The 21224-nt window shown below is 64.3% G+C and overlaps 3 protein-coding genes across 6 annotated transcripts in view; 2 read left to right on the top strand and 1 right to left on the bottom strand.

Annotated features, from left to right (window-relative positions):
* KLC4 (kinesin light chain 4) overlaps positions 1-4811 on the bottom strand; it is a 29770-nt gene extending 24959 nt beyond the window's left edge. Inside the window, exon 1 of one of the 3 annotated variants that reach the window (XM_074169158.1) lies at positions 4646-4811. The gene's annotated coding sequence lies outside the window, so the exon portion shown is untranslated. The remainder of the gene's footprint in view (positions 1-4645) is intronic. The other 2 variants (XM_074169156.1, XM_074169157.1) reach the window with 2 other exon arrangements.
* Positions 4812-4925: 114 nt separating this feature from the next.
* Positions 4926-6506, top strand: MRPL2 (mitochondrial ribosomal protein L2). 2 transcript variants are annotated; one of them, XM_074168242.1, is made up of 6 exons: positions 4926-5160; positions 5243-5384; positions 5466-5581; positions 5673-5783; positions 6103-6176; positions 6239-6506. In XM_074168242.1, exons 1-6 carry the CDS (start codon positions 4941-4943, stop codon positions 6467-6469), a joined length of 894 nt encoding a protein of 297 aa, XP_074024343.1. In that variant the 5' UTR covers positions 4926-4940; the 3' UTR covers positions 6470-6506. The 2 variants fall into 2 exon arrangements, with proteins under 2 accessions (XP_074024343.1, XP_074024344.1); XM_074168243.1 differs by having other exon boundaries at positions 4941-5160; positions 6257-6506.
* A 1181-nt stretch (positions 6507-7687) lies between these two features.
* LOC141479563 (cullin-9-like) lies at positions 7688-21209 on the top strand. Its single transcript, XM_074168804.1, has 29 exons — positions 7688-8282; positions 9472-9626; positions 9973-10491; positions 10636-10771; positions 11167-11357; positions 11874-12258; positions 12463-12664; positions 12945-13152; positions 13256-13449; positions 13593-13810; positions 13949-14180; positions 14598-14703; positions 14921-15151; positions 15318-15408; positions 15494-15665; positions 15876-15981; positions 16388-16483; positions 16570-16745; positions 17216-17349; positions 17429-17605; positions 17855-17970; positions 18180-18362; positions 18698-18855; positions 18992-19202; positions 19301-19466; positions 19625-19770; positions 19947-20064; positions 20552-20748; positions 20829-21209. Exons 1-29 carry the CDS (start codon positions 7688-7690, stop codon positions 21111-21113), a joined length of 5904 nt encoding a protein of 1967 aa, XP_074024905.1. The 3' UTR covers positions 21114-21209.
* The last annotated feature ends 15 nt before the right edge of the window (positions 21210-21224 follow it).

Here is a 21224-nt window from a genome sequence, read left to right as displayed (position 1 = left end):
AGACAAGAGCTAAGCAGCTGGAACGAAGCCAGGACAAGCATCTCTCCCTAGCTTCAGAATCTGATTGGGAGTCGCGCTCTATGAAAGACAGAGCGAGAGCCGTTACCTTCCCCTGACAGCATGAAGTAGCATTAAAGCAGGCAGAATAATTCCCTGGAGCCGGTGCCTCTGCAGGCATCTGTCTAATGCGAGGGCTATGCGCTGGATGTGCCTCAGGAGTACAGGAGATGGTCAAGACGCAGACGGGACCGCTCTGTGTACCCTGGAGGGCTCTGGAGCGCCCACGCTCCCTCCACGGTGTACCCAGGGCTGTTGCAGAGACCAGTAGACTGCAGGCTGCGAGACTGAGCTATTATTTCATAGAATCATAGAATGGCTTAGGTTGGAAGGGACCTTAAAGATCATCGAGTTCCAACCCCCCTGCCATGGGCAGGGACACCTCCACTAGAGCAGGTTGCTCAAAGCCCCATCCAGCCTGGCCTTGAACCCCTCCAGGGACAGGGCATCCACAGCTTCCCTAGGCAACTGTTCCAGTGCTTCACCACCCTCACAGTAAAGAATTTCCTCCTAATATCTACTCTAAATCTCCCCTCTTCCAATTTAAAACCATTACCCCTTGTCTTGCAAACCGTAACGAGGCAGCCAAATTCATACAGGCAAAGCTCTCTACCTGTGTAAAAAGGAAAGCATCTGTTTTACCTGTCTCCCCTGGCCAGCTGAAATTGAGAACATCTGTGGCTCTTCCCTAGCAAATCAAGCCTTTATCCAGCAACTCTGCCAAGGTCAAAAACCTTGCCACGTATTCTTTGCGCCCCCAGAGCCATCTTGGTATTTCGGGTTAAACGCTGTTGTTCCTACCTGGACGTTCCTCCAAAACGGCAGATGAGAGAACGCGCTCTTCCTGCTCCTTCTGCCAATTACAGCAAAGCTCAGCCATGTTTATTTACCCTGCGTCTGAGCTGGCCAGATCTTTGACCCGATGCCTGCTGAACACCACCCTCCTTCCCCTCACGCAGAGGCGGGTGCTTTCCACGTCTCCAAGGCGGCAACGGGAGACAGGAGACCAAGGGCACTAGCGGAGACCCTAGTACAGAGCCGCAAGAGGAGTGCCAGATGCCAGCTATGCAAGACCCAGGGAAGCCTGCGGTTGCTGGTAACGTGCCGCTGCCTCCCACCATTGTGCAAATCTCTCCCGGCTGCCTGGCCGGAGCCTTCTGCTGCAACGCCATCCCCCAAGCCCTTCTTCAGACACCTCCTCCCCTTCAGCCGCATCCTCTCCCTCCCAAAAGCTCACCAGCGATTGCCTGCCGCTCTCCCCCCTCACCTTCAGTAGGGTGCACCTCCACTTTAAAAGAGCTTAGTAAAAGGTTTGTTAATAGGAGGAAGGGGTTGGGGTTTTTTTTTGGGGGGGTGGGGAGGGGGAAAGAAGGGTCTGAAAGTTTGAGAGCCGTTGCTGTATGCTAGGAGCTGCCTCCGTCATCGTTTCTCCGGCTTTGTCTGGCGGCAGGAGGCACGCCCGCTGCGTATCCTTGGGACCAGCAAACCAGAGAAACCCCTCCATCCCTCCTCAGCATCACAGAGGAAGGCTGCGCCCACCTGGCTGAACCCTAAGCCTCCCAAGAGAGAAAAGTTCCCCCCCCCCCCCCCCCCCCCAATCGGCTCGCTCTTGCCCCGAAATGGCACCTCATAAGGCGTCCTTTGTTAAAAGGACGGGCCGGGCACCCTGCCCGCCTCACTCACCGGATGGGAATCCTTCCTCCCCCGCCCCGTACCCGGGAGGAGCAGTACCTGCCTGCCTGCAGCAGCTTGTCCGGTCTCGGCACCCCCGGAGGCACCGGGCGGTGGCGGTGCACGGCTCCCACGGCGTCTGCCTCCCCCCTTCTCCCCCGGTTCCAGCGCAGGCACCGGGCGCTCGGCAGCCAACCAGACTGCGGCAGGGGGAGGGGAAGGGAGGAGATGCAGCCAGGCTCCAGAAACAGGACGGTCGGTGGCTTCTCCTGGGAGCGTGAAAAATGCCACGCAACGCCAAGCCCAGGGTTACCCGCTGCTGGGGGGTAGGGGGAGCCCCCTGGGCTGCCACCGCACGCTGCCCGGGGGGGCTCTACCCCACCGTCAGGCTCCTGCTCAGACGGACAAAGTCACCCCTGCCCTAGCAGCCAGCGAGATCGGCTCCCATCCTACGCTCGACCTTGGCCCAAAAGGTTTTACATCCCGGTTGGGATCGCCCTCATCTGCGTCCCCACCGCTGACCCCATCCCAGCCCCTAAAGCCACGCAGGCGGAGCTGCGGAGAACCCTCTGGCTGTGCCCACGGAAGCAGACGGATACAGGACAAGATCACCAGGAGTTCCTACTGTGTCAGCACTGCGCAGTGCGGAGCTGGGCCAGGCATCGCCTGGAAGCGTTCGTTCCATCTCTAGATGGTTGGGGTTTTTGGGTTTGTTTTTTTTTTTTTTTTTTTTTGCAAAGAGAGGACAAACACCAAAGCATCGCAGCATCCAACAGAGCCAGTGGGTTGTTGCTACGACCACCTCACGTGGTAACACGCAACCTTAAAAGTTGCTGTGATCCTGTTCTTCCTCAGACCAGGGCGTCGATGCTCTCTACAGTGTTTGGTGAGCCTCTGGAGGCGTGCTGTCCCCCAGCTACCTACATCCAGAATCACAGAATCTTCTTGGTTGGAAGGGACCTTTGAGATCACCGAGTCCAACCAAAAAAAAACCAACCAACCAAACAAAATACAAACCAAAAAACAAAAAAACAAACACCAAAACCAACACAAAAACCACACAAAACAAACACCCACAACCACACCCCACACCCACCCACAAACAGACACAAACCAACAGTCTCGGGCACTAGAGCACATGCCCTGAAGTGCCATGTCTACATGTACCTTAAATACCTCCAGGGATGGCGACTCCACCACCTCCCTGGGCAGGCTGTTCCAGTGCCTGACCACCCTCTCAGGAAAGTCATTCTGCCTAATATCTAATCTAAACCTCCCCTGCCCCAACTTCACACCATCTCCTCTGGTCCTGTCATTATTCCCTTGGGAGAAGAGGCCAACACCCACCTCTCTACACCCTCCTTTCAGGGAGTTGTAGAGGGCAATGAGGTCTCCCCTCAGCCTCCTCTTCTCCAAACTAAACATGCCCAGTTCCCTCAGCCTCTCCTCCTAGGACTTGTTCTCCAGACCCCTCACCAGCTTGGTGGCTCTCCTCTAGACACGCTCCAGCAGCTCAATGTCCTTCCTGTAGTGAGGGGCCCAGAACTGAACACAGCACTTGAGGGGAGGCCTCACCAGTGCCCAGTCCAGAGGCACCATCACTGCCCTACTCCTGCTGGCCACGCTGTTCCTGATCCAGGCCAGGATGCTGTTGGCCTTCTTGGCCACCTGGGCACACTGCTGGCTCATGTTCAGCCAGCTGTCCACCAACACCCCCAGGTCCTTTTCTGTCGGGCAGCTTTCCAGCCACTCTTCCCCAAGCCTGTAGCGTTGCCTGGGGTCGTTGTGACCAAAATGCAGGACCCGGCACTTGGCCTTATTGAGCCTCATCCCATCTGCTTGAGCCAGCGCTTTCCCGGGATTCCTCTCCCTCCCCACACTTTCCCCCAGAGGAAGAAGGGCTTCAGGTGTCCCAGGAGGGAGCCCGGCCATGTCGACACGCAGGCTCTTCTCTTGCCTCATCTCGCCACACGGGCTCCTTCACGGAAGCGCCTCGCTCTTCCCTAGTTGTGGATGGCAAACCTGCCTGGCTGCGGGGTACACACGGCTACAGTACAGTTAGGAAAAAGAAAATATAAATAAAAAAAAAACCCCAAAACTCGTGCAAGTTCCATCGCAGGAGCGCAAACAGCCATTATTTATCTTAGGCGGAAAGCCATTCCCGGCAGTGAGGACACAGCCTAATTATAGAGCCGTGAATCCCGCAGCCTGCGCCCACAACGCCCCGGGAACAGCCACGACGGGGACTCCAGGCTGTCCCACCCGAGTCATAAACACACGCCAACCTCTCCCCGGGGGGCTCCCGGCCTCTGCCCTCCGACCCCGCCAGCAAAGCAGCCGGGGAGGCCGAGAGGGCAGCAGCCCCGGTGCTGCCCGAGGCGGGAGGGAGCCGGCAGAGCCCCCCGGGGCTCGCTCCGGTACCGGAGAGGGCTGGCTCCCCCCGGGCGCACCCCCATCGGCTCCAAAGTCCGCAGAACCAGCGCCTTTATCGCCGGCCTCACCGGCGGCCAGCAGCGCGCTCCGACACAGCCTCGACGGAGCCCTACCGGATCCGGCCACGACGGGACGGCCCGGGCACTGCCCCCCCCCGCCCCCGTCCCCGCTCCCCTGGTGACCGGGGCACGCTGCGGCTCCCTCTCCACGCTGGCCCCGAGCCCAGCCCCACCACGGGGACGCCCCCGCGGGGGCCCCGCTCCGCTCCCGGCGGTGGGGGGCCGGTGCCGCCCACCCCGGGGGGCCGTACACAGCTTCTCCCCCCGCCATCCCCTGGGCCGGGGCCGCGTCCCCATTGCCCTGCGGGGGCTGCCAGACCCACACCGAGGCGGGCGGCCGCCCTCCCCACGGGCCCCGGGGAGGGAGACGGGCCACGGCGACCGGTGGGGAACGACTGAGCGACTCAAACCCCTGCCCGCCCAACCTGCTCGACTCGAAAGGTCTGCGATGGCCGCCGCTGTCGCCGTCCACGGTCGCAGTCCCGGCGGGGCGGGGCGGGGCGAGAACCGAAGCCGGCACCGCCCGCCCGCCCGCCTTGCCCTCCGTCAGCGGCGCAGCCCCTTTAAATCAAACATGGCCGCCGCCGCCCCCCACAGGGAAGCGCGCGCCACCTGGCGGCGGCCCCGCCGCGCCCCAGCCGTGCGGCCCCGCCCCCCCCCGCGAGCCACTGCCGGCGGAGGCCCCGCCCCTTCCGCCCCGGCGCAGGCGCGGTGGCAGCCATGGCGGCGGGGCTGTGCCGGGCCTTCGGGGCCCTCCTGCTATCCTCCGCGCCTCGCCGCGCCCTGCCGCCTGGTCCCCCGGGGGGATGGCTGGCGGCTGCCTGCCGCGGGCTGGGCGGCTCTGCGCCGCGCTGCACCACCGACCCCATGTGGAAGTGCCGGGTCAAGTACACTGTGCGGCCCGTGGGCATGAAGAAGACAGGAGGCCGCGACCACACAGGTCGGTGGGCAGGCGGGCGGGCGGGCAGGGCCCGGTGACGGGTGGCCGGGGCCCGCCTGCAGCCTCTGCCCTGTCCCCGCAGGCCGCATCCGCGTGCGGGGGATCGGAGGGGGACACAAGCGGCGGTACCGGATGATCGACTTCCAGCGGCTGCGCTACGAGGAGGGAGCCCCGCCGGAGCCCTTCACCGAGAAGGTCATCAACGTCCGATACGACCCTTGCAGGCGAGTGCGGGCTGCGAGCTCGGCCGGTTGAGCCTGTGGTTGATCCTCCCCCCCCAAGCCCACCGTGCCTTCACCCTGCAGGTCGGCTGACATCGCCTTGGTGGCCGGTGGCAACCGGAAGCGCTGGATCATCGCCACGGAGAACATGCAGCCGGGGGACATCATCAAAAACTCCGCTCACATTGGCAGGATGGCAGGTGCGCACCAAAGCCCAGGGGAGGCCGCTCCAGCCCTGCCAGGGGCTCGGCTGGCTGCTCCTTGCTTGACTCATCAGCTTCTGTCTTCCAGTGTCAGCCAATGAAGGGGACGCCTACCCGCTGGGGGCTCTGCCGGTGGGCACGCTGATCTGCAACCTGGAGAGCCACCCTGGGAAGGGAGCGCAGTACATCCGGGCAGCTGGTGCGTCTCTAGGCGGGGGACCCACCGCTGGTAGCCGGGTTTGGCCCAGTGCGGATGGAGAGGAGGGCACCGCTCTGGGTGGCCGGTGACAGGGAGTTGCTGTAGTCTCTTTTTTTGGGTGCAAAACAGGCCTCTGGAGAGGCGGGGGCAGCTCTGCCCTGGCACTGCCTTGAGGTCTCGTCTTCAAGAAGAAGCGCTGCACAGAGGGCGATGGTGGGGGCTGTGGGGAGTTGCCAGCACAGGGATGTGCTTGCCACAGGGTGGGATACTTCGTCCTGCTGCTCGCGGCAGCTGCCTCCTCTCTTCTTGCCTGCTGCAGGGACTTGTGGAGTGCTGCTGAGGAAGGTGAATGGGACAGCCATTGTGCAGCTGCCCTCCAAGAGGCATATGCAGGTAGAGGAGCCGTGCTGCCCCTGACCTGACTGCCTGGGCATGCAGCCCCGGGTCCCTGGCAGCTCTTCTCTGTCCCCCAGGTGCTGGAGACCTGCGTGGCCACAGTGGGCCGCGTGTCCAACGTCGACCACAACAAGCGGGTGATCGGGAAGGCGGGTCGGAACCGCTGGCTGGGCAAGCGGCCGCACACGGGCTTGTGGCACCGCAAGGGCGGCTGGGCTGGGCGCAAGATCAGGCCCCTGCCGCCCATGAAGAGCTACGTCAACCTGCCGCGGGTCACAGCGCAGGAGTGATGCCGGGGGCCCAATAAAGCGTTCTCCGTGCCACTGCTTTGGTGTTGCTGCTGCCTTTTCTGCACGGTACTTTTCCCCCCGGGGACGTGTCCGGCTTTCTTCAGCCCCCGGCAGGGAGTCGGGCTGCTGAGAGACGAGCGCGGGGTCCCGGGGGGCCTGTGGGCTGCCCGGGCTTTGAGCGTGGGGGTCTCGGTGGGGGTCAAACAGAGCTGAGCACATGCCTGACAGTGGGACAGCCGGGCTCTTCCCCCACCCTCGGCTCACGGAGCAGCAAAGGCAGGTAGCCAGGAAGGTGGCCACCAGACCTCTCTGCCTCCCAGCCCCGCTTGTGCCCTCGCTGCTCCCCAGCCCCACTTATACCGCTGTCCGCTCCCCCCTCCAGTGCCCTACCGCGCTACCCCTGTGTCCCCAGGCGGTGCGGCGCCCGTTGCCTGCCGCTCCTCACCTACCCCAGCTCCTCACCGTCTTCTCCCGCACGCCCCGGTACCGCCCGCCCCGTAGCGGCCCTCCCCGTAGCGGCCCTCCGCTGACGGGAGAAGCTTGGCCCCCCGCGGCACCCGTCCGGGCGAGGCCTTCGCGCATGCGCGGGGGCCGACCCGGAAGCGGCGCGGGAGCGGCGGTGGAGGTAACTGGGGCGGGGTGGGGCCGGGCCCCGGGGGAAGCGCTTCGAGCGGGGCTGCCCTGGGCCTTCCCGTTTTGGGGAGGCCTCGGTGCTCGCTACCCCGAGGTGAGGCAGCCCGACCTGCCGTTGGAGGGCTGTGGGAGCCGGGTTGGGCCGGGCCGGGCGCTCCTCGGTGCCCTGGGAGCTCTTGCTTGGCCCTCGCTTAGAAGGAGCTTGGCGGCAGGAAGAAAGCTCCTTCTAAGCGAGGGCCAAGCAAGAGCTCTGCTGTCTGCGTTCCTGCTGTCCTCACGGCCCGTTTAACGGTCCAAGAATCATTGTGTCCTGCCCTGTTATCTCGTTGCTGTGTGTGTGCCGTTTTCCAAGGAGAAAGTGAGCTGTGTCTCATACTTTCGGTAGTCTTGTTGCGTAAAGGGCTGACAGCGCTGGCCTCGAGTACAGCCGGTACAGCAGCACGTTTTAATGTGTTACGCTGCTCCCGTTACGAGCACCGGGATGCTCGGGATGGCAGGTTTCTAGCCATAGCAATGCCTGTGCCTCAGCCGCCTCTCCCTAGCTCCTGCTTTCCCCTCTGTCTCTCTGCAGGTGTGTTTCTTGTCATGGTGAACAAGAGGCATAATGGCAACCTGCTCGTGCACCTGGGACCCAAACTGCAGGCCTACCCAGAGGAGCTGCTCCGGCAGCGGCGAGGCCACGACGGCCAGCCTGAGTACCTTATCCAGTGGAGCGTCGTCAGCTTGGAAGAGAAAGCAGTGGGAGGCAGCAGTGCCTCCTCTGCAGAGACCAAGCCGGAGAACATCTCGATGTGGATGTCGGCAGAAGAGGTCTGTGCCAGCTGCCCGGCGCTGCTGGGTAAGAGGAAGCTGGAAGGGCAGTGGGTGAAGGAGGAGAAGGCAGCCAGCCCGTTCGCTGCGGATGTGCCGCTGGATGAGGCCTCGCTGCTGGAGATGAAGGCTGATGTCAGGAGCCTGGTGCAGCGAGCTGGCCGGCAGATGGCCGAGACCGGGGCCCCCGAGTCCTCCATCCTCAACACCATCCATGTGCTGAGTGCGTACGCCAGCATTGGCTCGCTGGCGGGTGCCTTCAAGGAGACGGGAGCCCTCGACTTGCTGATGAAGATGCTGTGCCACAAGGAGAAGCAAATCCGCCGCAGCGCTGGCAAGATGCTGAGGGCCCTGGCTTCGCATGATGCAGGTGGGGGCTGCTACAGCTCAGTGCTGCTGAGGAGGTGCAGCTGGGCAGCTGAGGGGTGCCAGTCCTTTTGTAGGTGTGGGATGCCTGGGAAGCCGTGTGTCCCGGGGCTTATTGGCAAAAGGGAAAGAATGAGACTGGAGCTTCCAAGCGGTTCCTTGGTCGTAGTTGTCTGGAGTGCTCTAAGACTTGGGAGCTCTTTCCCCTGACGGGTTCCCGAGCTGGGATGCTGATTAGGAGTGTTAAGGGACGTTAGGGGTGGCTGTCTCCTCCAGCAGGCCCAGCACCTCCCCTGCAGTGAAACCCTCACACTCGCTCTAGTAGCTGGCACCACAGGCCAGGGGCACCTGCACCCCTGGTCTGACTCCAGTAGCTGGCACTCGGTCCATGCTACACCAGTCTCCCCAGCAGCTGGCACTCCGGGCTTGAAGTCTGTGGGACCCTCCCCAGATCTAGAGAGCGATGGCGCCTCCAACTGCCAGGACCCTCACTCACTCCAGTCGCTGATGCCCCGGGGCTCCCATGCACCCAGTCAGGCTCCAGTTGCTGGCACCAAATTCCTCTCACGCACAGGCGGGTCTCACCAGCAGCCGACACTCGCTGCAGCACACACACACAACGAGACAGAGAGATAGTTAGCAAACATTTAATACAAAGGTGTAAGAAGGCAGGACAAACTGCGGCAATCACATGCAGGGTCACTGGCCATGGTTTCCACACGACTGGCCCCTTTTCTGTGCGCCCCCATCCGTGTTCCTTCCCGGTTTCCTTCCCAGGTACATTACCCCCTCCAGCATCCCGGACCCCCAGGGTCACAGACTTATCGGTTGCAAAGTCCTAGTTTGCCTGCAGTTCCTTTGTAGCCTGTCAATTAGTGCAGCTGACTGGGTTTGTTTCTGATCATTGTCTATGTTAACGGTAATTGGTCGGGTTATACGTATCTGTGTGTTTGACTCCCTTCCTTTCCATATCATCCCAAGTTGACAAGGTCCTTAGTCAGACAATCTTGGTGAAAAATACTCATTCTCACACTCCACTTGTCCTTACCAATTACTGTGACTGACCAGATTTGTTTCTCCTCGTTGCCTCCATTAGCATTTGTCAGTGAGTTTTGTGATTCTTTATGTTCTTCTTTATGGCTTCTTTCTTACTATCCCTTTTTGCAGTAAAGAGGTTTCTGTTGTTTTTGCAGGGAGCTGGGCCTATGTCCTGCTGTCCCTGAGCCAGCAGGATGGCATTGAGCAGCACATGGACTTCGACAGTCGCTACACCTTGCTGGAGCTGTTTGCTGAGACAACATCCTTTGAAGAGCACTGCATGTCCTTTGAGGGGATTCACCTTCCCCAGGTAGTGGCAGGCCCTGCCAGCCTGTGGGCTTTAGGGCTCAGGAGGGGTGAGAGTGGGGTGCCAGAGCTGGTGTCCTTGTTTGGGACAGGAAGGCAGTGGGCAGCTGAGCAGGACTGGGTATTGGGAGAGCTGGCAGAGGATCTGGGCCTGGCTGGAGGCTGGGGGGTGGTGGAGAGGCACATGGAGAGCCTTGTCTCTGGGCAGGGAGACAAGAGTGGGCTGAGAGGTCTCTGCTGCTACCTGAAGCTATCACGGGAGCCTGACTGTGGATGAGCTGGTGGCTCGGAGAGAGCTGGGGGCTGGAGGTGCTCTGTGGGCTAGAGCCTGACAGCCGTGCTTGTTGCAGATCCCCGGGAAGCTCCTGTTTGTCCTGGTGAAGCGCTACCTGTGTGTCACTTCTCTCATGGACAAACTGTGCGGTGGCGTGGAGCCGGGAGGGGAGCAGCAGGACTGCGCTGTGCCCAGCCTGCTCGCTGAGGAGAGGAGCCGTGTGAAGCAGGAGTTTGAGTTCAGCATGGCTATGGCAAACCTCATCTTGGAGCTGGTGCACGTGATGGGCTGGGACCACAGCCACAAGCCAGAGCTGCCGCCCCGACAGGAGCTGCGGCCTCGCACCACCTACTCCATCTTCCAGCACAAGGTCACATCCTGCACCACGGCTGAAGCAGCCCCCACTCCCCCACCAAAAGAGCCCAGCACCTTCAAGACGCGCTCAGCCTTTCCCAGCCGCAGCAGCTACGTGGAGTACGTGCAGGCGAACCTGGTGCCGGGCGTGCGGGTGCGCATGCTGGAGGACTACGAGCAGGTCAGCGCGGGTGACGAGGGTGACTTCCGCCAGAGCAACGACGGCACGCCGCCTGTGCAGGTATCCTCTGCTGGATGGGGGGCAGGAGGGAGGTCAAGGGGCCTGTCTGCTCCGTTCTGCTGTAGGAAGCACGCAGCCTTGCGTGGGAGTGGTGGGGTTGGCCTTGCCTTCCCTCAGCTGGGTGTGTTGGGCTCTCCTCCTCAGGTGTACTGGCAAGCCCTGGGCTGTACGTACTGGGTCCACTGGCACATGGTGGAGATCATCGGCCCTTCAGGGCAAGAGGAGCATGAGGGCCAGGAGAAGGCATCCACCCTGACATACAACCACAAACTGGCAGCAGGTGAGCAGTCTGTCAGCCGGGCCTGCAGCTTTTCTCCCCAGCGCTTCTGCAGCTGCACTGGGGATTCTGCTGCTGCTGGGTGGACAGTGCGTTGCCCTGGCTGGTCCAGGCACCGTGGGAACAGGTTAGGGGAGCAATGAGCCAGAGGTGCCCGTCCTGAGCATGTGCTTTTTCTGTTCTACAGCCCAAAGAGGTTCAAGTGAAGATGGGAATCCCCATCTGTACAGCTTCTGGGGTCTCCTCCCGGTGTGTTCCCCCTGTCTCGCTGCCCTCCTGTCACCCACTTTTCCCGCAGCAGACTGTGGGGCAGTGGGGATCCGGCGAATGGGTGTGCAGCAGGGGATGGGGGAATTGGCAGAGCTGACAGTTCCCTTCCTTACTCTGCTCTCCCGCAGTTGCGCAGCCGTTTTTCTGCAAGCCCTTTGGGGGTCTGTACTCCCTGCCTTACCTGGGGGAGCAGCCGACCAAGGCTGCAGAGGCCCTGAGCCGCGCCGAGTGGTGGGAGCTGCTCTTCTTTGTGAAGAAGCTGGAAGCGCAGGAGCAGAAAGAGATCACCTGCCTCATCCAGCAGGACCAGGGAGGGCAGGTATGGGCTAGAGCCTGCAGTGGGGAAACGGGAGGGAGGGAGAGCATTAGGGAAGACACCAGGCCCAGAGGAGGAGATGACAAGTTTGAGCTGTGCAGGGACAGCCTGAACGGGGCAGAAATGGGTCTGAAGTGGGGGCGTGAGTGGGGGGTGATGAAAGTGTGGGGAGCCGGGCACAGCAAAGGGGTGAGGGGAGATGAGGAAGCGCATCTCCTGTGGCCCTGGAGGAGTGATTGTGTCCAGCGAGGTTTGGGATGTGAGGCAAGCCCATGGGGTGATTCTGGCTGCGGTGGTTGGGTGGTGAGTGCAGGTGGGAGGTCTGGGCTGGTGGTAGTTGGGTTGGGGGCAGCCAGGGGAGGCTTCCCCTGCCCCCAGGCAGCCTGGGGAATGGCCCTGGGGAATGGCCCTGGGGGCCTCCGGCCGTGCAGCCTTTGCGTCCATTGTGGCACTGGCTGTCACAAGGGGCGTGGGGTCTGTGGGGAGTCCGTGAGGGTTGACTTGAGCCAATCTGTCCAGCTGTCGGAGATGGATGAAGAAGCCCTGATCCAGCTGTCGGTCCCTGTGGAGGTGGCCCAGAAGGTGCTGCACGTCTTGGAGAAGCGCTGCCAGGGCAGTGTTCAACGTGACCTGCGCGGCTCCCACGTCTATGCCAAATACTTCCTCGGCGGGGGCGCTGAGCAGGATGGTGGGGGGAGCACCGCAGTGTCCTCGGAGGGTGCCGGCTGCAGGAGCACTGGCCCTGAAGCCACAACAGCCAAGGCAGCGAAGGAAGACCTTCCTGCAGCCACAGTGCCTCCCCAAACCCCCGCTGCGGCGTCCAAGTCGGATTCCCAGCTGTTCAGCGAGCTCCTTGAGAGGGAAGGGCTGTTCTTCCCGGAGATGACGGAGGAGCAGATCAAAGGTAAAGGCTGCTGCGCGCTGGGGCCCAGGGACGGTGCTGGAGGTGGCTCCGTTGCCTCGACGGAGGAAGGCTCTGGGCAGGGCATGGGAGGGCAGGTGCCCGGAGGTTGCCTGGGGAGGGGGGCTGTGGGTGCATGGCACCCCGGGAGTTGCTGGGGATGTTCCTGATGCCCTGATGCCCGTGTCCCTGCCTTTCTCCCGCCAGCGTTGGGCAGCTGCGAGGGGGTGAGCGAGAGGGGCTCGCTGGCCAAGATTGCAGCCGTGGCGGACGTGATCCGGAGCAGCAGCTCTGAGGTTGGGCTGCGTTTAGCCGGGCTGAAGCACATTGTGAAGATCCTGGAGGAGGATCCTGAGCTCGAGCATCTTGTTGGCAAAGCCCAGGGCAGGCTGGGGACCAGGAGTGTTGGGTGAGCCGTGGTGTGCTGTGCACCCCTCCTGCTGGCTGGGGAGGGCCGTGTCGGCAGGGTGGGGGACAGTGCAGGAGGTGGCAGTGGAAGTGGGAAGGCTGGTATGTCCCTGTGTGCTCGGCGAGAAGAGATCTTGTGTCTCTTTGTCCCGGGCAGGCTCGTTCCTGGGGCTGAGCCATCTGTGGTAGAGCCGTGTGGGCAGGGAGAAGGTGGCTGGCAGGGCCCGGGGTGCCAGCGACATTGTCAGGAGGCTCCTCCTGAGGCGTCCTTTCTCATGCAGGGAGAAGCTGGTGAATGTGGCAGTGGAGCTGCTGAGCACTGAGGTGGCAGAGAAGGCCCTGGTGGTGGTGACGCTGCGGCTGCTGGCCGTGTTCATGGCGAAGCACGATTGGCGCCTGCTGTTTGCCACGGAGGGCGGTGTGCGGGCCGTGCTGGCCTGCATGCAGCAGCACGCCTCCTCCGCCCTGGTGCAGCAGGCTGGCCTGGCAGTGAGTGTGGCAGAGGGGATGCTGTAGGTGGGCGGGCAGGGTGCAGGCCTGCCCAGGGTGGCGGAGATGCCCGCCGCCCTCCTGACTTTTGTTGACCTTGCAGGCCCTGAAGGTGCTGGTGGGAGCCGTGTCCGGCGAGGCAGGAGGTGCCAGTGGGAAGCTCTTGCCCTTGAACCATGCGGACGCGCAGATGATGCGAGAGATCTTTGCCAGCATCGGCTCTGCCTCCAGCGAGGGCTCAGCGAGCCTGCTGAGTGCCATCCCTGCTGCCCTGAGCACCATGCAGAGGGTCCCAGGGTAGGGGCAAAGTGAGGACAGCGGCTGGGGGTGGGGGGGACCCTCTGTGTGGTGGGGTTGGGCAAGGCAGGCAGGTGGCTTGTGGTGCAGGGGAGGCTCCGTGCTTAGGGGAGGAAGGCGCCCACATCGCTCGTTCCCTGCAGGGGCTCCTCAGGCGTGGAGAACGGCTTGCTTGTGGTGAACATGCTGATGGACAGCCACCGGGGCCTGGCAGAGCAGCTGGCGAGCTGTGATCTCCTCACGGTGCTGCAGAGCTGCTTGTCAGACGGGCAGGGCGCCGGCTGCCCTCACACGATGCTGGCCCTCAGCGCGATCAACCGCCTCACAGAGCACCGGCTGCCCCTGGGCCCGGAGATGGCAGGTATGTGCCACCCGCCCCCCCTGCCATGCCACGGCCCCAGGGATGCAGCGAGCAGGGCTGCCTCGCCTGCCGGGGCAGAGCACCCCACTGGCACCTCTGGAGTGGCTGGGCTGGGCCCATGTGTCCTTGTCACAGCAGGCACAGAGGCCCCACTGGACCTGAGGGACGTGCGGAAGCTTCTGGACGGCCTGGGGGACGGCACCTTGTCAAAGGACATGGTGGTGGCCCTGGAGCGGCAGCTCTGCAGTGAAGGCCCCGTCCCCTCTGGCGAGGTGGCCCAGCTGTTGCAGGACCAGCGGTGCTTCAGGCTGCTGCTGCGCAGCTTTGAGCTGCTGGGGGCAGAGAAGGATATGAGCCTGAGCATCCTCAGGTGGGTCCAGGGGGATGCGGTGGGGGTGTGGGGACTCCACAGGGGTGTGAGTGCTGGTGCTGTTGGGGGGACACGGCGCATGTTTGTGGGTCCTGATGGGGCTGCTCTTCACCAGAGGCAGGGGCAAGTGCACGCCAGCACATATCGGGGGGGCTGATTGGGGTGTCCTGGAGCACAGGGCCATCTGGTGACAGAGCAGCATATGTTTGGGTGCTGGTGGGGACATGCAGGAGCAGTGCAGCACGTGCCTGGGTGCTGATGGGGTGTCCGAGGTGCCTGTGGAGCCTTGGCTCCCAGTCCCTCTGGGGTGCTGGCCTTGCCAGTGGGGCAGGGCAGCGGAGGGGGCGTGGGAGCAGGGCTGCCTCTGGCACCGCTGTCTGTGTGCCCCGGCGTGAGCGGGCTCCCTCTGTCGCTCAGGATCCTGCACAAATTCCTGGACGGTTACCAGGAGGATGTGCTGCCCTGGCACGAGTGTGTGGAGCCCTGTTTGTCCTCCCTGAGTGCCCACAGCAGCGACCGGGAGGTGAGGGGGCCCCGGGTGCCAAGGTGCTGGGAGAGGTGGGGAGCAGCTGTCCCAGCCGTGGCCACGGCCATGTCCCAGTGGCTGGTGTGCCCCGCCAGGCTCTCGTGGGCGCTGCTGCGGTGTCGGGGTGGAGGGGATGGAGCGCTGCAGCATCCCGCTGCTGGGGCTGGGGGAGTGTTCCTGGAGCTGGCCCGGCCGCTCACGGCTTCCTGCTCAGCAGGTGGTGCAGGAGGTCGTTGGCTTCCTGCACCGCCTGGCCACCGCCAGCAAGGACTGCGCGGTGGTGATGTGCCGCCTGGGCACCCGCGAGTCTCTGTCCAAAGCCCTGGACAAGCACAGCACGTCCCCGTCGCTGGTGCCAGCCTTGCTCGACCTGGTGACCGACTGTGAGAAGTACGCCAACCTCTACAAGAAGCTGACGACCAGCATCTTGGCTGGCTGCATCCAGGTGGGCCTGGGGAGACCCGGCTGCATGGGGGCTCTGGGTCTTGGGGCCGTCCATCTGTCCCTGGCAGCGAGGGGCAGCTTTCTGCTCTCGGCCTGCCGCAGCCCTGCGGTGGGCGAGGGGAGGAGGACCCAGGGCCCCCTGGTAAGAGTCTCGCCCCATCCCGTAGCTGGTCCTGGGGCAGATTGAGGAGCACCGCCGGAGCCACCAGCCCATCAGCATCCCCTTCTTTGACGTCTTTCTGCGCAACCTGTGCCGAGGTGAGTGTGGGGAGAGGGAGCTTGGACCCCTGTGCTTGGCATGTGCTGTCCTGGCAGCTGGTGGCTCCACGTGCTCTCCCCACAGGCTCCAGCGTGGAGGTGAAGGAGGACAAGTGCTGGGAGAAGGTGCAGGTCTCCTCCAACCCCCACCGTGCCAGCAAGCTGACGGACAGGAACCCCAAGACCTACTGGGAGTCGAACGGCAGCACCGGCTCCCACTTCATCACTGTGCACATGCAGTGTGGTGTGGTGATCAGGTGGGGCTGGGCCAGGAGGGCTGGGCGGCCTTGGGGCCAGGGGGGCCAGTGGCTGTGTGGGGAGGAGAGGGCTTTGGGGCTCTGTGTGAGCTCTGCCCCCGTGGTCACCGACCTGGGGGTTGCTGGATGTGGGCAGCAGCGCGTGGGGTGGCAGGGGCCAGGGCAGGGAGGTGGGGACTGCTGGGCAGCAGCCTGTTTGCTGCGCTGCAGGGAGATGAGCATGCTGGTGGCCAGCGAGGACTCCAGCTACATGCCGGCCCGTGTCGTGGTGCTGGGGGGAGACAGCCCTGCCACCATCAGAACTGAGCTCAACGCGGTGAGTCTCGCAGGGGCTGCTCAGGCCCTGGGGCCCCACGGGAGCGTTGGGCTGCTCCTTGCTGTGCCCCGTGATGGTCTTGCCTTGGTGGGGGGTGCTGGGAGGTGCCCCCTGGGGAGGTGGGGATGGCAGGAGCTGTGCTGCGGGAGCCTCCTCCTGGCTGTAGGCAGCGGGTGTTGGGAGACCTTGGGCATGGGCAGCCCTGCAGCCCAGTCTGCCACAGGCTGGTGTGGGAGTCTGGGGCTGTGAGCCAGGAGTTGGGGCCCTGGCGGGGGGGCCTGTGGCTGTGAAGGGGCTGCTGGGTGGACGACAGAGGCCATGGCTTTAACGGGGGGTGGCCAGAGGAGCATGCAGGGTGGCTGGTGCTCACTGCCTGGCAAGCTGAAGGCTCGCTGTCTGCCTGCAGGTGACCGTCCTGCCCTCAGACAGCAGAGTGATCCTGCTGGAGAACATGACCCGCTTCTGGCCCGTCATCCAGATCCGGGTGAAGCGGTGCCAGCAGGTAGGGGAGCAGGGGCCGGGCAGGGGGCCGGCAGTGTGGGGTGCCAGGGCCGTGCCCGAGGAGCTGAGGGTCACACTCTCCCGTAGGGCGGCATTGACACACGTGTGCGTGGCATCGAAGTGCTGGGTCCCAAGCCCACTTTCTGGCCCATCTTCAAGGAGCACCTGTGCCGGCGGACATTCCTCTCCTGCACTGCTCGGGCTCATGCCTGGTGCCAGGAGATCTGCCGGGACCGGGTGCGACTGCTGCAGCTCTTTGGCAGGTGAGTTGTCTCCCGGCTGTGCCGTCGCGTCCCTGGTGTCCCGGGGCCCATGGGGACGGTGCTGGGGGGACTGCAGGGCCAGGAGAGGAGCAGCTGGGTGTCCTGCCTGGACAGGTGGGGCCCAGACCACCTTGGGGTCCCCCAGCTAACCCACCAGGGAGGTGCCTTGCAGGGCCTGGTGTGTCCTGACCTGGCAGAGGTCGGTCAGACTCGGGCAGGATCTCATGGCTGCAGGCACCGCAGAGCCCCCCCAGTTTGGTGGGGGCCGGGAGAGCCCCAAGGCCCAGTTTGGTAAGGGCCTGGGGACAGCAAGGGGACCCGGCCGCTGGGGGCAATGGGGGCTGCTGAGCCGTGGTGCCTGGCAAGGGCCAAGGCAGGGAGCCACTGCCGCGCTTTGCTTTCCTGGGGGAGCCCCCCCGGCCCTCGGCGGGTGCCCGTCAGCGCTGGGTGCTGCCCGCTCGCTGTTGCAGGCTGAACCGGGCGCTGCGGCACGAGCAGGGCTTCGCCGACCGCTTCCTCCCTGACGATGAGGCAGCCCGGGCCTTGGGCAGGACGTGCTGGGAGGCCCTGGTGAACCCCTTGGTGCAGAGCATCACCAGCCCAGGTACCCTGCGCTCTCCCGGGCCCCTCCGCACCGTGCCCCGGGCTGAGGCGCCCTGCTCTGAGTCTGTCTGGCCCCGCAGACCCCCATGGCGTCAGCCCCCTGTCCTGGCTGCTGAGTGAGTACCTGGAGAGCCAGGAGCCGCCGAGCCGCCCCATGAGCCGCAGTGCTGTCTTCGGTTCCCATGTGCGGCGCCTGACCCAGCTCCTGGTGCACGTGGACCCCAGTGTCCCAGAGCCAGAGGAGGCAAGAGCAGCTGGTGAGCAAGAGGCTGCCCTCCCGTGGGGCTGGGGGCAGTGGTCCGGAGTGCCGGGCTGCAGCCGTGGGGGAGGTCCGTGCTCAGGAGGCTCCAGAGTTGGGGAACGTTCATGGCCGTGCCCCCGGAGCCGCGGTTCTCCCTGGCATCTCCTCCGCCCTGCGCCCCCCGGGGTGAGGGGGAGGCTGCTGGTGGTCAGTGTGCGGACGCTGCCCACGGAGCCGTGCTGAGCCCAGGGTTGTCCCTTGGCAGGCGGGAAGGAGGGGAAGAACAAGGAGGTGCCGGCCAGAGCTGCGAAGGCGGTGGTGGAGAAGTCGAGCGGCCTGTGGGGCATCTCGCAGTGCTGGCGCGGCGTGGTGCAGCAGCAGGTAGAGCCTGGAGGGCTGGCTGTGGGGACCGGAGAGGGCGTGTGGGACCCTGCACCGGGCGGGTGTAGGGGTGTGCACTGGGAGCTTGGGGAGGGCATGGGGCCGTACCTGGTGTCAGCAGGGTGAGGCTGGGGCTGTGGACATTCCTGGGAGACACACACAGGTGTGTCCCGCTGCGGGGCTCACCCCTCCAGTGCTGCCTCCCGCAGGTGCAGCGGTTCCTGGAGGCGGCAGGGCAGGCGCCGGACCTTGTGGAGCGATACTGCGGGCTGTACCAGCGCCTGCGCGGCGCCACGGAGGAGCTCTTTGGGCAGCAGGCCGCCTTTGTGCTGGCCCTGGGCCAGGGCTTCGCGGGGGCTTTGCTGCAGCTCTCCTTCCTTGCCACCCTGCACGTGAGTCGAGGGAGCGTGGCACCAGCACCGGGGTTCTGGCCTCAGCGGGCTGGGGAGGTTGCCCTGGCCCTCAGCCGCGGGGCAAGCTCTGGGTGGGTGGTGGTGTCCCGCTCGTTCCTTCCTGGGCCACTGAGCCCTGCCCTGCGGTGGCCCTGCACGGTGCCCAACTGCAGCTGTGCAGTGCTTGTCATGGCGTGGCCCCGGCCCTGGCACACTTGCCTCGGGCTGGTGTCTGGGCACCCTCGGCCCCTGCCCGAGAGCCCCAGGGTTTCCCCCCCAGGGACCTTGTGGCCACCCGATGAGCCCCCTCCGCAGCCAGCTCTGTCCCTCTGCAGGTGAGCGAGCAGTTTGCCCGCTACCTCGACGGGCAGATCCAGGAGCTCCACGGGGCTGGGGGCAGTGCAGGGCCGCTGCAGCGGCTGCAGCAGATCCTGGAGCCCTTCGTCGTCTTCAGTGGCCTGGAGCTGGCTCACACCTTCGAGCACTTCTACCGGTGAGGGGTGCTGCGTCCCCACGGGAGACGGGTGCTGCCAGGCCATGTGCCTTGGGGGTGTCTCCGTCTCCTGGTGGGTGGCTGATGGCCACGGGGCTTGGGCCAGCCCCTGACCTGATGCTGGTGGCTGTGGCAGGCACTACCTGGGGGACCGGCTCCTGGCACAAGGGCCGTCTTGGCTGGAAGGAGCCATCGTGGAGCAGATCGGGCTGTGCTTCCCCAGCCGCTTCCCCCAAGAGATGCTGAGCAACTTGGCTGCGTCGGAGGAGCTCCAGCAGCAGTTTTACCTCTTCCGGCTGCAGGAGCAGGACAAGCGGCTTCTGGAGCTGGACACGGGCCTGGAGGAGGTGAGCGTGCTGGTGGGGTGGGGAGGCTGGGGGCCACCCGTGGTCCTTGCAGGGATCCTGGGGCCTGTCCCGAGCCACCCTCGTGTCCACGTGCCCAGGCTCTGGGGATGGCCTCGGAGGCGGATGTGCCGGAGGTGAAGGTGCTGGCCCTGTCCCCGCGCTGCTGGCCCGTTTCCCCGTTCTGCTACATGGACGAACCTGGGAGGTTTTTCTCCGCGGCCCTGAGCTCCCCCCTGGATGAGTTTGCCGACTTCTGCAGGCGGAGTGAGTGTCGGGGCAGGGGGTGTGTGCGTGGGGGGGAGGTCTCGCCAGAGCCAGGCCCTCGGCAGCAGCTGAGCCAGAAGTGGTGGGAGCGCTGGGGGGCGCTGGGGGTGCCCGTCAGGGCTGGCCCCCGGCCCTTGCGGTGACGCTGCCTGTGTCAGGCCAGAGCCAGCTGGGCTGGGAGTGCACGAAGCCCCGGCGGTTGCAGTGGACGTGGCTGGGCCATGCCGAGCTGCAGTTTGGAGACTGCGTCCTCCAGGTGTCCACGCTGCAGATGTACATCCTGCTGTGCTTCAACAGCGCCGAGGTAGGAGCTGGGGCCGCGGTGGGGTGAGGGAGGCGGTGGATGCTGGAGCGTGGCAGGGCCGTGTCCTCCCTTCGGTGAGGTCTGCAGTGGTGTTTGGGGCACAGGCCCCCCCTTGTTTGGCTGGGCCTGTGGCTGGTGGGTCTCGGCTGCCATTCCCCTCCCCTGCCCTCCTGCAGGAGGTGGCTGTGGAGGCCCTGCTGCAGGCTACGGGGCTCCCTGCTGACCTGGTGCACCACGCACTGACACCGCTGACCCACGGCGAGGGCATCCTGGTGTGGAGATGCCCGCCGGGAGGTGAGTGTGGGGCTGGGGAGGCGCTGGTCTGAGCCCCCAGTGGGTGCTGGGGTTGGGGTGCATGACCCTGGGGAAGCGCGTGGGCTGGGGGGAGTCCGTGTGTTGGTACTCGGGGCGCAGGTCTGCGTGTCAGTTTGGGGCCTGAGGCCACGTGTAGGGCTGGGGGGAGTCCGTGTGTTGGTACTCGGGGCGCAGGTCTGCATGTCAGTTTGGGGCCTGAGGCCACGTGTAGGGCTGGGGGTGGCGTGTCATGGGTCAGCGTGGGTGGCTGGGTCTCAGGTCTGTGTGTGGGGATGGAGCCTGGGGCCGGTGGCTGTGCGTGTGGCTGTTGCTTGGGGCCATGTGTCGGGGACAGGGATGGGGGCTGTTGCCTGTGAGGGCAGCAACGGGAGGCCCAGGGTTGGTCCAACAGCCACACGTGTGTCCTGGGGCTCCCTCAGGGCCCAGCTCGGGGCTCGGCTGACCCTGGGCCGGGTGCTAGCTCCAGGTGTGCTGCGGCTGAACCAGGCAGCCCTGGCCCATGCCTCTGGCCGTCCCCTGAGGCTGCTGCCCCGGCAGAGGTACCTGCGGGCAGAGAGGGCTGAAGTCAGCGCCCTGGAAAGGAAGAGGAACGTCCTCTGCTGCCTCATCACCCGCATCCTCAAGGTGGAGAAGCAGCTTCACATCGACAACCTGGTGTTTAGGGTATGGAGGGCTTGTGGGGCAGAGAGGGGCCGCCTGGGTGCTGCACCACACTGCAACGTGGGGCTCCTTTGCTGCTGTAGGTGATTGATGCCTGTCAGAAGGGCCAGTTGGGACCAGGGCTGCAGTTCCCGAGCTTCTGCTGCCACAGCGTGGACGTGCTGTCTTGTGTCCTGCACCTGCTGAACCAGGGCTATCTCCGGCGCCAGGAGGAGAGGCCTCATGTGTTGGAACACATCTCTGCCGAACCCACAACACCCCCTAACTCTCAGGTCCAGCCCCAGGTTGCCTTCCAGACTGTAGAGATCAAGACAGCAGCAAACCCAGCCTCTACTGAAAGGAGACAGACTTTTTCCACCTTCAGATAGACAAGGATCCAGCTGGGCTGGTATGACACAGCTGGGTCCAGTCTGGCTCTTCCTAAGTGCTTGCGGGTTTTATTTTAAATAAACAAGCCAAACTCTACCCAGTCCCAGTTG

The sequence above is a fragment of the Numenius arquata genome, chromosome 2 (assembly GCF_964106895.1).
Source record: "Numenius arquata chromosome 2, bNumArq3.hap1.1, whole genome shotgun sequence".
Classification (NCBI taxonomy): domain Eukaryota; kingdom Metazoa; phylum Chordata; class Aves; order Charadriiformes; family Scolopacidae; genus Numenius; species Numenius arquata.
The sequence above is the reverse complement of the archived record's forward strand: the minus strand, read 5'-3'. Positions and strand labels throughout refer to the sequence as shown.